We start from the raw sequence: 16123 nt of genomic DNA on the forward strand, positions 1-16123 counted from the left end.
TCCATAATTATGGCTCTGTAGCGCTCGATTTCGACTTTTTTACTTTTTTACTTGGTGAAGAACAGCTGATGCTGTTGTTAAATGAGTTAAAAACAACTTCAGCTAGTTTTATATTTAGAGTCGACTTCAGCGTCAGAAGTATACTTTAACTTGTCTATGATAGACCTAAAGTCCACTCTTAAGTAAAGTCGAGTTTAATTCTCCTAAAATATACTTTATTTTTTACTATGATTATGGGCCAATAACTTTAAACATTTAATTATTTCAAAAATTGTTTACTAACAAATCATTGTTATAAAAATAATATTTATCCAAATGATTTAGCAGACTTCTAAATACAATTGCTGTATTTTAACACAGATTGCGTTAAACTTGTTATTTTAAACAACAAAGTAAACGAAAACAAAAAACTCATTTAAAATTCCCTTACGACGATAAAGTACGCAAAACAGTACTTAAATATGAAAAGTTTTGCTGATGTTGTGTTAAACAAAACTTATATTTAACAAAACAATATACATTGAGAAAAACTTGTAATTTAGCAAAGAAACGTCAAAGACAGTTTGAATAGAACGATAACAATTGAAGAAAATATACATATTTTTTTTTTAAAAAAAACTAACTTTTGCTGGTAAAAAGAAAATATGACAACCAACGCCTTCCTCTGTTATGATAAGAGAAAAATTAAGACAATTAAGTTTTTGTTTTCGAGAGAAGAAGTGAAGTATAGCTGTTAGTTATATTACAAGTATGTAAATGTTCATATTCATAAGTTATTTTCAAGTTTAATTAAGAATCTTTTTCCAGTTTAATCAAACTTTAAATTGAAATTCAACCAACCCCCCCACAGGGACTTAAATAAATTAATTGAAATAAAAACTGAAATGTAAATCCGTTCAATGGCTTTTGTTATAGTTGTTGGCTTTTTCCTTTTAAACTATAAAACTTAAAATTAATTAAGCCAATTGTTGAAATATGATATTTTGTTGTTTCATACTTTATTTATTGTTGTCGACTGACTAAATAATACTGTTTTTTACTTTGTCTTTTATCTTTTGTTATTTAACACCTGAATTCCTTTATTCTGCATTATTTTCAGTTGTTTACTCCATTTTCTTATCCTTTTTTTGTTGTTGTTACTTTCATGTCGTAAATACTTATAAACATGTCCTAGTTGCAGCAAGGAGTGTAATAAAGTAGGGTTATGTTGATATGTATAGTGTCATGTTTTGTCGTTGTGAAAGATTATGGCATTTAACACTTGATTTAGTAATTGTTTAACAAATTAGCAAAGTGTAGTTTAAATAAATTTAAACGTTTGTCCACAAGGATACCTGTACAGAATATAAATATTACTTGACAGGTAAATATGTACAGGTCGCTCATAGGTTCCTGATTCAAAAAATAATAGTATCGAGTAAAATGTCAGACGTTATGATATTCGGACGGAACAAGGTCTGGAATATAGCCACTTCATTCTAAATAGTTTTTAACAGGTATTGCAACATGTTGCCCAGTGTTGTCATTATGGAATATTATTGTTTCATGAGTGGCAGCACATTCTGGGAGTTTTTCGGCCAATGATCGCTTCAAACGAATCAGTTGCGTTCGGTACAAGTTCCCTGTGATTTCAGCAGATAATAATATAATAATGTATCCATTTTTCATCCCAAGTAATGATTTAGGACGTTAAAAATCGGCTATCAAGGTGTCTCGGCTTCAATTCGTATCGTACCCAATTTGCCTGCTTTGGGATGAATCCTGCTGCTTGCAAACGTTTTGAAATTGCTGCTTAAGTAGCTTCCTATGATTTTGCCAGCTGTTGTTGAGCTTTACAATAATCTTCATGGAGTAATTCCTTGGTCTTCAAACTGGCCTGGGCGATCTTGGGAACAGTTCTAAAACTAGCAGTTCCTAAGAATGTGTGTTTGCTCGGACCCCTTTCACATTAGGCAATTTAGTTGCGCAACTCTCTTTTCTCAATTTTCTTCTCCTTAACCCGACATTATCTGCAAACACAAGAGACTTGCGCAACTAAATTGCCTAATGAGAAAGGAGTATATGTAAAGCTTCCCTAACTAGTTTCGATAGTGACAATTTCAAACGAAATTCATTGACGACAAAACTGGTTTCAAAACATTTCTAAATAACGTATGCTAGTTCCAAACACTTCTTTAGAAGCAGTTCTGGAGATGACAATTTCAAACAAAAACAATTAAGAGTGTTTTATTCGGCTGTACCGAAAGTCTATGCTAAAGCGCCTTCAACAGACAGACGGTCGGACATAGCTAAATTTTATAAGGACCCAGAATATATATGGTCGTTACCAAGGTCCAGAACGCGACATTCGCACGCCTTTGAAGTGAAAAAAATAAAGAAATCTTAAGAATATTTTTTCTTGTTTTCAGTTATTGGTAGCATTTTAGTAGCAGTAGGTTTTGTCGTTTTGTTATATCCAATGTAATAACAATAAACCATAGATTCGGAACGCTACAAAAAATATATGCCCTTTTCGACTTAATATATTTTTTAAAGTGATTTCTTTAAACCAAAATAGAATAGTGTGGCTTTCTGTTGACAGTTGTCAAGTTGAAATATTTGCATTTGTTTTTTTCTTAATATTTAGTATGATTTAGCACGTTACATCACGTTTGTAATAAGGATTAGTTTAATTAATTTCAACAAAAGCCTCGTAACACGTTTTACCCATCAGAACAAGCTTGTTAAAATTATATAAGCATTATACGATAGTGAAAATGACACACTTTGAAATCTCTGGCCTTTCTGGCTAAGATGGAGCAGAGAGATCCGGAGTCATTTGCCGCAAAGGAAAAGTACCTTCTCGAAAAACAGATTCGAAAGAATCTACGGCCCCGTATGTTTAATTTTGGGAGAGTCTTCTTCTGAGGAGCAGCTAGTAAGGGTGTCCGGTTGGCGGCTCCAACCACAAGTCGAAAAAACAAGGTAGGGTGACTTCACTACCACCGAAAAGCTCAGGGCTGTGTCAGGGGCAGAGATAGAAAATAACTCACAATTGTGATTTATATTTTTGTGATAAAAATAAATCACTGAAAATAACAGTTATGAAATGATTTTTATTTAAATGGTTTGGTATGACCTTTATTCGTTTTTGTTGTTTTTTAATGGTTTGGTGTGAGATAAACAATTCACTTGTTCTTGTTCTTAATAACTGTTACTTTCTCTTTTATTTACATACAATAACATATTGTTAATAATTTTTAACAAATTATGAAAATAATATGATAAGTATGAAGTAATGAAGTCTGAGTAACAGAAATGAGATTTTTTTAAATTGTTATTAATCTTTTGATAAATTTTATATTTTTTTAAGCGTTGATTTGCATCAAATGCATTTTTGCGATTTATTTTTCATGTTCGCAAATAAAAGTCACAAGCTGACCTTTACGAAAAAAATAAATTATAAATCACTCATGCAGATTATTTGTGTTTGTTTCTTTTCTGTTTCTCTCAACCCCAAACCTAAAATGTTCTCGAATATATCACTCTCTCAGTGATATATCACAAAAAATTATTTTTAAATGGCTGCGAATGAGAATTTACCATTGAAATAAAAGTGAACCCGTTATTTTCGGTCTCTGGTCAGTGGTAAAGAGATCATGGAACCTTCCAGCTGTTTCCCCTAAGGATTCCTGTACGGGTAACATCGGAAACTGATCTACACCAAAGGTACCGAGAACTGCTGGTACAACTCCAGCTAGTGCTCTTAAGGGTCCCAAAAAGGAGGCCTTTAATAGGGATGTACACTTTCAGGCAGGTGTCATCGATCGAATGATCCGGATGGGAAGATCAGTACCAATCAATAGCAGCTGATTGAAGGCAGGCTCTTGGATGAGATCGCCGTTTATGGTAATAATTCGGAGGTTGTATTCTTCAAAGGTGCTCACTGGACCGTGAAAAACGGAATGACAAAATAAATATCGACCCCTTTGCGCGAAATTATCGTATGTTACATTTTTACATAGAAAACTATTTGTTAATAAAATATTAAATCTTTTATTTAAAATAAAATAATATTTATTATAAATAATCTTTATTAAAGGAAAATTTCTGACAAACTAAAAAATATTTGTTCAACATAAAACATATTTCTCAAAAACTAATTCGATAGAAAATTTACATTGAAACTAAAGTATATTGAAACCATTTCCAACAAATACCCCCTCAATGTAAATTTCTCTATAATTATTTAAATACATAATTTATACAAAAAATTACAAATCAAGTTAAAAAACAAAATTAAAAAATAACATTCATTTTAAATTCAAAAGATTACAACATTTTGTATGATTCTGATTTGCTAAACATTTAGTCAAAATATCAGCTGCATTATTTTCTGTTGGGACATATTCCAAATGTATTTCGTTTGCATTGTATTTATCTTTAATATAGTGGTATCTAATATCGATGTGTTTACTTCTCTTCATCACCATTTGGCTTTTCGTCAGGTATTGAGCTCCTTGGTTGTCACAATATAATACTGTTGGTTCTTTAATCAAATCATGGAAACTCAATTCATTTAGCAAACTTCGATAAAAACTAATTTCCTTAGCTGCTTGACACATAGCAATATATTCAGCTTCCATAGAACTTAATGCCACAATGTTCTGTTTTTTCGACTCCCAAGATATCGGACCCCCGGCGAAAAATAGAACATATCCACTATAAGACTTACGGTCAATTGTATTTGAACCCCAGTCTGCATCAGAATAACATTCTAATCCATTTCCACTTTTTGTATAACTCAACGACATATTTTTATATTTGAGATAACGTAATATATGTTTGGCTGCAACAAAATGTTCGTTATGCGGATGAGAACTATATTGAGCTAAATTTGAAACCGTGTGAGCAATATCTGGTCTGGTAATCGTAGCTAAATACATCAGACTTCCAATAAGTGATTGATATTTCTTCACGTCTACCATATTTTCGCAATTTTCGTCTTCACATTTTGTTAATACTGTTCCTGCAACAAACGGTGTTTTAGCTGGTTTACATTCATGCATATTCCATTGATTAAGAAGTTCATTTATGAAGTTGTTCTGATTAATTTTTATATCTCCTCTGGTGTTATTTCTTTCTATTTCCATTCCAAGATAGTAGTTTGCATGACCTCGGTCAACTATTTCAACATGTAATTTTAGATTTTCCAGAATTCTTTCCATAGTTTTGTTAGAAGAACAAGCTAACAATATATCATCAACGTAAAGTGCTATAATATTAATTTCATTTTTATTTCGAGATATAAATACACAACTGTCAGTTTTACATTGAATGAAATTCATCTTTATCAAAATTTCATTAATTTTGTGATTCCATTGTCTTCCTGCTTGTTTTAGGCCATATAGAGATTTTTTCAATTTACATACCATATTTTCTTGTCCTTTTTGAATAAACATTTGAGGTTGTTTCATATATATTTCCTCTTTTAAATCACCATTTAGATAAGCTGCTACTACATCAACATGTTTTACTAATAATTCATATTTTACTGCTAAAGATAAAATTAGACGAATTGTAGGATGTCGTATTACTGGTGCATATGTTTCGTAATAATCTTGATTGTATTTTTGAAAACAACCTTGAGCAACTAATCGCGCTTTGTACTTCTCAATGGTTCCATCAGCTAAACGCTTTTTGGTAAAAATCCATTTACTACCAATTACATTTTTGTTTTTAGGATTTTCTACAAGCTCCCAAGTTCCATTCTTTATTAATGATTCATATTCTTTATTCATAGCATCTTGCCAATTTTTCGATTCTTTGCTGTTAATTGCTTCTTTTACGCTTTTAGGATCAGAATTTAAATCTTTTATGACATTTATTTCCTCATTATTCATTTTATGAATTTTACGTGGTCTACCTGGATTACCCGTTCTCAATATAGATGGTCTACCTCTTTTACGTTTGCCATTTGCATTTGGAACTTCCCGGTATGTTTGATTATCTTCAGAATCCTCAGAATCTTCAAAACCATAAAATTCGGATTCTTCATCACTTATATAATTTGTATTATTTATCAGCATATTTTCCTCAGTATCTGCATTTTGGTTCGTTATTATATCTTCTCTGTAGTTTTGATTTTCAGCAATATTTCTAAAATTCTCTTCAGTCGAATCTTGAATTATATTTTGATTATTAATTAAATTTGAGCAATCAAAAATATCATAAAGATCACTGTAATTTTCATCAATTTTATCATTAATAAATTCATTTTCAAAAAATTTTACATCTCTTTCAACAACTAATGTTTTAGTTTTTGTATTATATAAACGATATCCTTTCGTGTTAGATTGGTAACCAACAAATGAATAAATGTTACCTTTTGCATCGAGTTTCGATCTACCTGGTCTTTTATTTAATGCAACAGCTTTGCATCCAAAGATTTTGAAATAAGAAACGCAAGGTTTTCTTCCAGTCCATCTTTCATAAGGCGTAATATTTTCCAATACTTTTGTTGGTGATCGATTTTTTATGTGAACACTTGTATTTATTGCTTCAGCCCATAGATATTTAGGTAATTTGGAATCTTCTAGCATACAACGAGTCATTTCAACCAATGTCCTATTTGCTCTTTCAGATACTCCATTCTGTTGTGGTGTATAACATACTGTTGTTTCGTGCACAATACCATTTTCCTTCAACAAATCATTAAAATTTCGATTAACATACTCACGACCATTGTCACTTCTCAAACGCTTCAATTTACATCCAGTTTGTTTTTCTGCCATTGCAAGGTATTCATTAAATGCCTCGAAAGCATCTGATTTATTCTTCAAAACATAAACTGTGATGTACCGTGAGTAATCGTCTATAAATGTTATGAAGTATGCTGCTCCACATTGTGATTTGACTCTCATTGGTCCACATATATCTGTATGTACCAGTTCTAGTAAATTATTTGATACTGTGGTTCCAATTGACTTAAATGGTTTGGCTGTCATTTTGCACATTGAACACGTAACACAATTATACTCATTTGGTATATTACCTTGTAATCCTCGAACCATTTCATTTCTTTCCAGTTTTTTAAGATCTGCAATATTTAGATGACCATAGCGCTTGTGCCACAAATTATTTTTGGAATTCTCTTCATTTAACATTAAATGGTCCATTAAATTTGATTTTATTCTATAAATACCGTTCGCCGCAAACGATTTGAATTGAAATTCTTCATTTTTAAAAATGTCCACCTTATTTTTTGAAAATGTTATTGTATAACCTTTTTCAGACATCTTACTTATCGATAGAAAATTAGACTTCATATTTGGTATATATAAAACTTCTTTTAATGTATAACATTTATTCCAAAATTTTACCTCTATTTCACCAATTCCACATACTTTGGATTTATCCCCAGAAGCTAGTGTTACACTGGTATCATACTCATTTAAGACTGAAAATGCATTTTTATTTCCACAAACATGAGACGATGCACCACTATCTAGGATCCATTCATCTTGATTTTCTTCATTTATACATGTATTGATGACTAGCATTGCACTATTTACGTTGTTTGCTTTGTTCTTGGAATAACATTGAGATTTTACGTGCCCCTTTTTTCCACATTCGAAACATTTTAAATTTTTCGATTTATTTTCATTATTTGTATTTGATTTATTTTTGTTGAAGTTTGGTTTCTTGTTTTTAATTGCAAATACTTGTTCCTTACCAGCACTTACATTTTCATTTTTTCGATGCTCTTCTTCCAATATTTTAGATTTCAGTTGTTCCAGACTTGGCATTGCATCTCTGCTCTCAATCGCCACTACAAAATTTTCTAAATCTTGAGGTAAACTGCATAACAAAAATATTGATAATAATTCTTCCGGAAAATTTATGTCTAGGTTTTTTAAATCTTCAGCTATGGAACAAAATTTATTAATTTGTGGTCCATACTTTTCATCAGATGTGAATTTAAATCTTACGAATTGTTTAAAAAGATTTACTTTCCTTGACGGGTTTTTTGCTCTATAAATATTTTCTAATTTATACCAAGCATCCTTTGCCGTTTTACAATCTTTAATATGTATTAACTCAGAAGTTCTCACCGCTAATGTAATTGTTGCTAGTGCCTTTTGATCTCTAATTTTCCAAAGATTTGATTCTAGTTGAGTTGCTGTTTCATTTAATGTTAACTCGATCATATCCCAATAGTCTTGAGTAATTAGGAGACTTCTCATCTGTATACACCATGATGCATAATTATCTGGATTCAATTTTTCAATTTGGTAATTGGAGTTTGCCATCCTTTTTATAGATATTTTCTTTTTATATTTCGTTAAATTAAATTGCCGATAATCTTTTATCGTTGTTCTGGTCCCATAACCAATGTTAATAAAATATTAAATCTTTTATTTAAAATAAAATAATATTTATTATAAATAATCTTTATTAAAGGAAAATTTCTGACAAACTAAAAAATATTTGTTCAACATAAAACATATTTCTCAAAAACTAATTCGATAGAAAATTTACATTGAAACTAAAGTATATTGAAACCATTTCCAACACTATTATACCGATTCGCTATTTTTATGGAAATATTACTATGTTAATTTTATCGTATGTGAAATTAAATTTACTAAATAGGTTATTGATCGCATTTAAAATTTGGTATTGATTATACCAGCCAAAGCAAAGAAATTTAATAATAATAATAATAACGCTCTCCTGTAAAATTTGGTTTTTGTAACATACGATAATTTCGCGAAAAGGGGTCGATATGTTTGTGGTGTGTATAATAACAAGCATATTTTGGATCTGTCTTTATTCTATTCATATTATTATACCCTTTACCTTCGTGAGAAGGGTATATATAAGTTTGTCATTCCGTTTGTAATTTCCACAATATAATTTCCCGACCCTATAAAGTTTATATATTCTGGATCCTTATAGATATCGGATTCGATAAAGCCATGTCCGTCTGACTGTCTGTTGAAATCAACTTTCCGAAGCCCCCAAATAACTTACATACACCATTCATACAACGATATCTGCGGAATTCTTCCGGCTCGGTTGCTATTTAAAATCGAGCAAATCGATCCATAAATGGCTGAGATATAAGGAAAAAACCAGGACAACCTCGATTTTTGACCTATATCTGGATTACTAAGTCATTAATATAGACAATATGGATATCTAATGATAGATATTTCAAAGACCTTATAAGACCATAGTAAGTTGGACCTACAATGGGTCAAAATCGAAAAAATATTTTTAACCCGATTCAACAAAAGTTTTTTCTTCGCTAAATACTAAGAAAAAAAATTTAAAAAACAAAAAAAAAATTTTTTCCAAAAAATTAAAAAACAAATTTGGAAAAAAAATAAATTTTGTTTACCTAAAAATACTTAAAATTTTTATTTTGAAGTTTAATTTGGTGAAGGGTATATAAGCTCTCTTACTTGTTTTATACCCTTCACCTTCGTGAGAAGGGTATATATAAGTATGTAATTTCTACATTTTTCATTTCCGACCCTATAAAGGATCCTTATAGATAGCGGAGTCGATTAAGCCATGTCCGTCTGTCTGTCCGTCTGTTGAAATCAATTTTCTGCAGACCCCAGATATCTTCGGGATTCAAATCTTCAATAATTCTGTCAGACATGCTTTCGAGAAGTTTGCTATTTAAAATCAGCAAAATCGGTCCATAAATAACGGAGATATGGGCAAAAAACCGGGACAACCTCGATTTTTGACATATTTTTGATCTATATATGGATTACTAAGTCATTAATATAGACAATATGGATATCTAATGATAGATATTTCAAAGTCCATTGCAACGATGTAGATAAGGCTATAGTAAGTTGGACCTACAATGGGTCAAAATCGGGAAAAATATTTTGTAACCCGAATTTTTTTTCATCAAACATTTTTTTTGTCATAAATTTTTTTTCAAAAAAATTAAAAAAAAAAATTTAAAAAAAAATTGGAAAATCTTTTTTTAAAAAAATTAAAAAACTATTTCAAAAAAAAAAAAATTCGAAAAACAATTAAAAAAAAATTTATTTTATTTACCTAAAAATATTTAAAAAAATTTATTTTAAAGTATAATTTGGTGAAGGGTATATAAGATTCGGCACAGCCGAATATAGCTCTCTTACTTGTTTCTATCATATTAAGTATGAATATTAAGTTCGGAATTCTTCAAAAAAGCGCATTGTGTATCATTTTAAGCTCGGCTTTTCTTAAATTAGACATATTCTAAGCTCATAAAAAAGTGGGGATTCAAACTTAAATTAAGATTGAAAATCAGTAGTATTTGTAGAAATAATGTTATGTATGAATCAATATCTGAAAAAAAACATCGAATAAATGTTTCTTTGTTTTCTTTTTTTAATAAAGGGTTTTGATACTTATTTATATTTATCCAGTTGCTAGATTGTTATTCTATAAAAAAGCTTTATAAATCATAAATATTAATTAAATTAAACTCACCAGTACTCTGTTTTCTGTTTTATCATTTTTTGTTTCCAATTTAACCATATATTTGACCAATATTTTCGTATGACGACCCAATATAGATTTAACGCTCTCTGTAAATAAATGTAGAAAAAAAATACATAATAAATACAATGGCAAAAATAATGACACAAGACCTTGTTTTATAATAAAATATAAATCATAAAAAAAGAAATCTTAATGTACTAGATATGTACTATATACATTTATTTTAAGCACTATATCTTTAAATAAATAACATCCGACCATAAAATTATGATGATACGCACTTACTCACACAATGTAATACAAACAAATAATATAAATACATAATAATAGTAATAAAAAAATTGAAAATGAAATTTCTGGGAAAATTTTATATTTCTTAATAAAATGCATAATCAAATATTATATATATTTTTATAGCCAGTCTCTGATAGTATGCAAGTTTTGACATATTCATACTCATATATTTGCACATACAATAGACATTATGTCATCGACAATGAAATAAAATCCTCACTCAATATGTAAACAAAATCCAAACACACAATTTGAAAATACATAAAAATAAAAAATCCAAAAGGTATGATTTCCCTCCTATTAAACGGTTTGATGAAATGGATAAAAGCCAATTCAAATAAAACACGTTTTCAGGTAACTGCGATTATATATACAAATAATTTTGCATAGAGCTACACAACTACCCAGCTGGAGTTATGAAAATTTACAAATTCAATTCAAATGTTTAATAATAATCCTTAATAAAAATATTTTTTTTTTATTTGCCAAACGTGAGACGTTAATAAAATGCAAAATTTAACAAATATTGTGAAGAGTAGTAGATTAAAGCAAATATAATATAAACAAATATAAATAACTAACAGGTAAAATGTACATAAATAAATGACACATTTGTTTTGATTTAAAATTTAAGACGGAACACAAATGTAACGAATGACATTCATAAAATTGATTGACAAGGTGTCATCTGAAAGGTTTTGATCTTTGGGAACCTGTACTGAATGCAACTGATTCATTTAAGGCGTCTCCATCAGACAACGATATGCCACATGTTGCAATACCTGTTAAAACCTACTTAGAAATAAGAAGTCCAGACCTTGTCCCGTTCGACTACTATTGTTTCGATCGATGCCGTGCGATCTCTCTGGTATACTTCACTTCAAAACAGAGTATCCGAAATTGGTTTGATTCGTGCTTGGCCTCAAAAGCTGAGCACTTCTTTTGACTCAGAATCCATATGTGGTCAGAAAGATGGGAAAAGTTCATATCTAACTATGACCAATACTTTGAATAAATTTATATTGTACAAATGTTTCAAAAACAAATTTTTAAAAATTCAGCATTTTTTAGACATACATATTATAAATATTAGTGGTATTAATTTTATTTTATTTAATTGATATTATCAAATTGTTAAATAAAAAAATTTTATAATAAAAAAACACAAAACATACTTAAGTATCATCTGTTTTTGTTTCCTATACAACAATAACTGTTTTTGACTTTATAATTTTATTGCTATTGTTGTCTCTTTTTTAAAATTATTGGCCATTGTTACCGGAAATGTCTCTTACAATTACAGCAACAATACAATAATAATAATAATACAAATTTAACAATACACAAAAATTAAAATCATATTAACCTATGATCTATATACATACGTACATACTATTTAATATCACCGCCAGATACTTGCTAACGTGTATATTTATTTATTTGTAAGTATGTAGTATCTATGTAGTAAAACTCATATAAACACTATTACAGAGTACATAGTAGTGAATAAGTGGTGCACTCCAACATGCATGATGGAGGCGTGCTTTGGCCATCATACTGTTTATTAGGAAAGCCCTACTTCAGTGATGATAAATAACACTGTGCTAGTTGAAAAAACTGTCAAGCGGGGCAACCGGTGGGTTAAGCCAATTCGGGTACGCTGAATTCAGTGGTGCAAACCGTTTTTTTAGGTTAGCTCGTATTTTCGAGACATACCGTTATTTCGAAAATGGAGGAGGTTGCACAAAATATATTCGTGTAACTCAAAAACGATTTATTTTATTGAACAAACTGAAAAAACCGAAATTCCGCAACAAAATTACCTTTATGTTTGGCTTGACATGTTTTTATTCTTCGCAGTCATTTTAGAAATATAATTTTTTTTTTAGAAAAATTTCGAAATTTTTGGTTTTTAAAACGGCACTAAAATTGGAAAATGCATATACGCTCTTAATTTTTAAATTCAAATGCATATAACTTTGGAGTCAGTCACGATTTGTAAACAATTATTTTTTTGTTTTACATACATATACATTTGTAGTTAGTCCAATAAAAGAAAAAATGAGCAAATCGGGAAATATTTGGACCCGCTGTTATCAAAATAAGAGATAGTTGATAGCCACGATGAGATTTTTTGTAGTGCTCGACGAGGAGATTCTATTTGTGTAAGTTTTTTTTAAATCGGAACACAAACGAAGAAACAGGATCGTTTTAAAAATTTATCATACCCGAGTCCTACTCTGGGGACCACTGGCCGCACCTCTGGTAGACTCATGCGGTCAAAATTCAAACCTTAAACTCTTCAACACTTCTTCTTTGCACATGTCAAATTTCATTCAAATCGGACTAAGGATTTATATTTATTTACCTCTTTTTTTGTCTATACCTCTGTGCACAGCACGATGTAGCTAATTACTACGAGTTATGTATTTTGATAAAATATTAGGGGATATTTGTATTATTTTTTGTGAATAAAATGAAAAGTTGTGGACAGAATTTAACTATTTAGAGCTTATTTTATTTGGAACTTCGTTTTCTAAATGTGTAATAAAAATTTAAGATCGTATAAGCATTTTTTTATTTTTAATGCCGTTTTAAAAGCTAAAAATTTCGAAATTTTTATAAAAAATTATTTTTTTTGCCAAAAAAAAATTTATATTTTTAAAACGTCTGCGAAGATTATAAACATGTTAAGCTTTTCTTGAAGGTAATTTCGTTTTTTTCAGTTTATTCAATAAACTAAACTGTTTTTGAGTTACGCGAATATATGTTGTGCAACCTCCTCCATTTTCGAAATAACAGTATATCTCGAAAATACGAGCTAACCTAAAAAAAATGGTTATAGTGTAATTAGTCAATATTCCCAACTAAATTGAAGATACTGTAGATTATTTAAAAATAACATTTCCATTTCACATTTTGTTGTAAACGTTGGCCGTTACACGATAAAATTTAAAACAATTAAGACTATTTGGCTGTGGCGAATCTTGTATATCCACCCACCCATAATGGACCGATCCTCAAAAAAGTTAGTAGAAAGATTTAGGTTCATATAAAACAGGTTTATGTCCAATTTCATCACGATATTAATTATTATAAGACAATTATGAATGTTCAAGTCATTTTCTGAGGAGTTCCTTGTATTGGGACTAGCGACAAATGTTGCCCAGAGTACTTGGAACTAATTTTTGCAAAATTTTATAAAGACTGTCGTGAAATTGTGGGCCGATAATGCCATTTTTCATGGTGAGTATAAAAAAAAGTTAAATTTTTTCCATTCATTGTTTGCGACTTGAGAAAATCCAAGTCGGGGTGACATTACTAGGCCAGTATAGTAAAACCTCCAAAGCGTTTGGCGTTCTATTTTATTACCACTGTGTCATGGTATTCCAAAATAACAATATATTATTTAAGTATCATATGAAAGCTCTTTGAAAGAAGCCATGAAAAATAATATAAAATAACTTTCCGAGCTAATTCCATCATACCTAAAATTTTCCTTTTATTTATATCTTTTTTATTAGGTTAATCCTACTGTACTTACATTTCTGTTATTATATAGCGAAGTTTTGTATAAATATATGGGGGATTTCACGTCAAGTGAACCAACTTTTGAAACCGATGTCTTCTGATCGGTATGAAATTTACACAAAGTAAATTTACACCAAGTGGAGAGTAATTCAGACACATTTTTCAACAAGATCGGTCAAAAACTCTCTGAGTTAGAGAGGGTCATAATTTGACATTTTGGCCAAACAGGTGTTTTTTTCTCATACATGTAACTTATTATCTATTGTTCTTAGCAAAATGTGTCCGAAATAGTTTAGATAGCTATTTCTTCAATAAAATTAACCTTGTTCCAAATTTCAATCCGATATGATGACATAGATTTGAAAAGTTGGTTCATTTGACATGAAATCCCCCATATATGTATATTTGTATATGTGTGACCATAACAAGTGATATATGTACATATAAAACGGAAATACAACATTTTATATTTCTTTTTTTATAATTAATTAATGACATAATGTTTTAAATAAAACAAAGCAACAAAATAAACGTAAATATAACAAGAGTAGTTGTAGGGGTTTGTTTACAAAATAAAACAATAATTGGGAAGGAATATTTTATATAATCAACAATATTGTCAAACCGATCACATACAAATTCGACAACAGTTTAAACCAAAAATCTGGGTGCTAATTCTCGCATTCTTGAGGATAATATAATTTTTTATTGAAAAATTAAATTCATATTTAATATGTTTTAGAACCTACATACATATGCCGAAGTTGGTATTTTTATACCCAATCGTCAAAATTGTACTTGTAGCTTAGGAAAGTGGGCCAAATCACTTGGTTATTTTTTACTGATAGAGGATATCCAAGACTATGTACTAGACACAAGGAGGGCATTGGGGACTTCCACTCCCCCCGTTTTCTAGAGCCATTTATTTTTTATTATTATAATGATGTTGAGGCACCTCTAAATGTATGTATATACCATCCACCAAATTAAATTTTTTGTGTATATTTGGGAGTTAAAACATCAATTTTTAACTGGTATTCCAAATTTTTTAACAATAGTGACCGTAAATAACTATGATTGATGCTTATGGTAATTTAAACATTTATGGTTAAACATAAAAAAGTACCAAACTGTTTACCCGGATTTAGCCCAATATACACCTTGGCACTCGAGTACCAAATAACACCCTCCCTGTTAGTTAATGTTTGTATGAATCCTGGAACCATGTTAACAAAGTTATCAAAATTGGCTTAATAATTTCAAATAAAATGTATTTTCCCGTTTTTACCCCTTTTAAGGTGCCTTTTTTATCCCCATTGCGGTGGTAAAATTTTATTCAAATAAATTTCTATATGGTATTGGGATCCCATAATAAAATATTCGTTTGTCTATGTCAATTTATAGAAAAACATACATATTTTATGAAAAAAGTACCAAAAATAAACACAATTTTTATCCCTTAACTGTTCGAATATCCAAAAAGTACGAAATTCATATTATTTTATTTTTCAAAAAAAGTACCAAAATACAGTTTTTACCCGTTTTCTCGCCTAAAATGTACGAATTTCGAAAAAGTACCAAATGCCTGTCAGCTTTTTTTTTAAAGTGGAGTAACAAGCAATTTAAAATTGTTTTGTATCTTTATTAGTGTTGAAGATTTAATGTTACCGATTTTACCCTTTCTTAACCCTAATCGTTCGAATTTCCAAAAATCCCATCTTAAATTTTCATTGAATTTTTTTTTTTGAAATTTATTAGTGAAAAATGTTTTAATTTGTTTTAACCATTTAAACCAGAAAGC

The 16123-nt window shown here is 29.7% G+C and overlaps 2 protein-coding genes across 8 annotated transcripts in view; one reads left to right on the forward strand and one right to left on the reverse strand.

The window, feature by feature from the left end:
• The window catches only part of LRR (Leucine-rich repeat), a 105806-nt gene that overhangs the window by 37066 nt on the left and 52617 nt on the right, over window positions 1-16123 (reverse strand). For all 7 annotated transcript variants that reach the window (XM_065510907.1, XM_065510906.1, XM_065510911.1 and 4 more), the window contains one exon: window positions 10486-10583. In XM_065510907.1, coding sequence (XP_065366979.1) covers window positions 10486-10583 — 98 coding nt within the window. The remainder of the gene's footprint in view (window positions 1-10485; window positions 10584-16123) is intronic.
• The window catches only part of GstE12 (Glutathione S transferase E12), a 213940-nt gene that overhangs the window by 21366 nt on the left and 176451 nt on the right, over window positions 1-16123 (forward strand). The gene's annotated exons all lie outside the window — the stretch shown is intronic.

This window comes from Calliphora vicina, chromosome 5 (assembly GCF_958450345.1).
Source record: "Calliphora vicina chromosome 5, idCalVici1.1, whole genome shotgun sequence".
Taxonomy (NCBI): Eukaryota; Metazoa; Arthropoda; class Insecta; order Diptera; family Calliphoridae; genus Calliphora; species Calliphora vicina.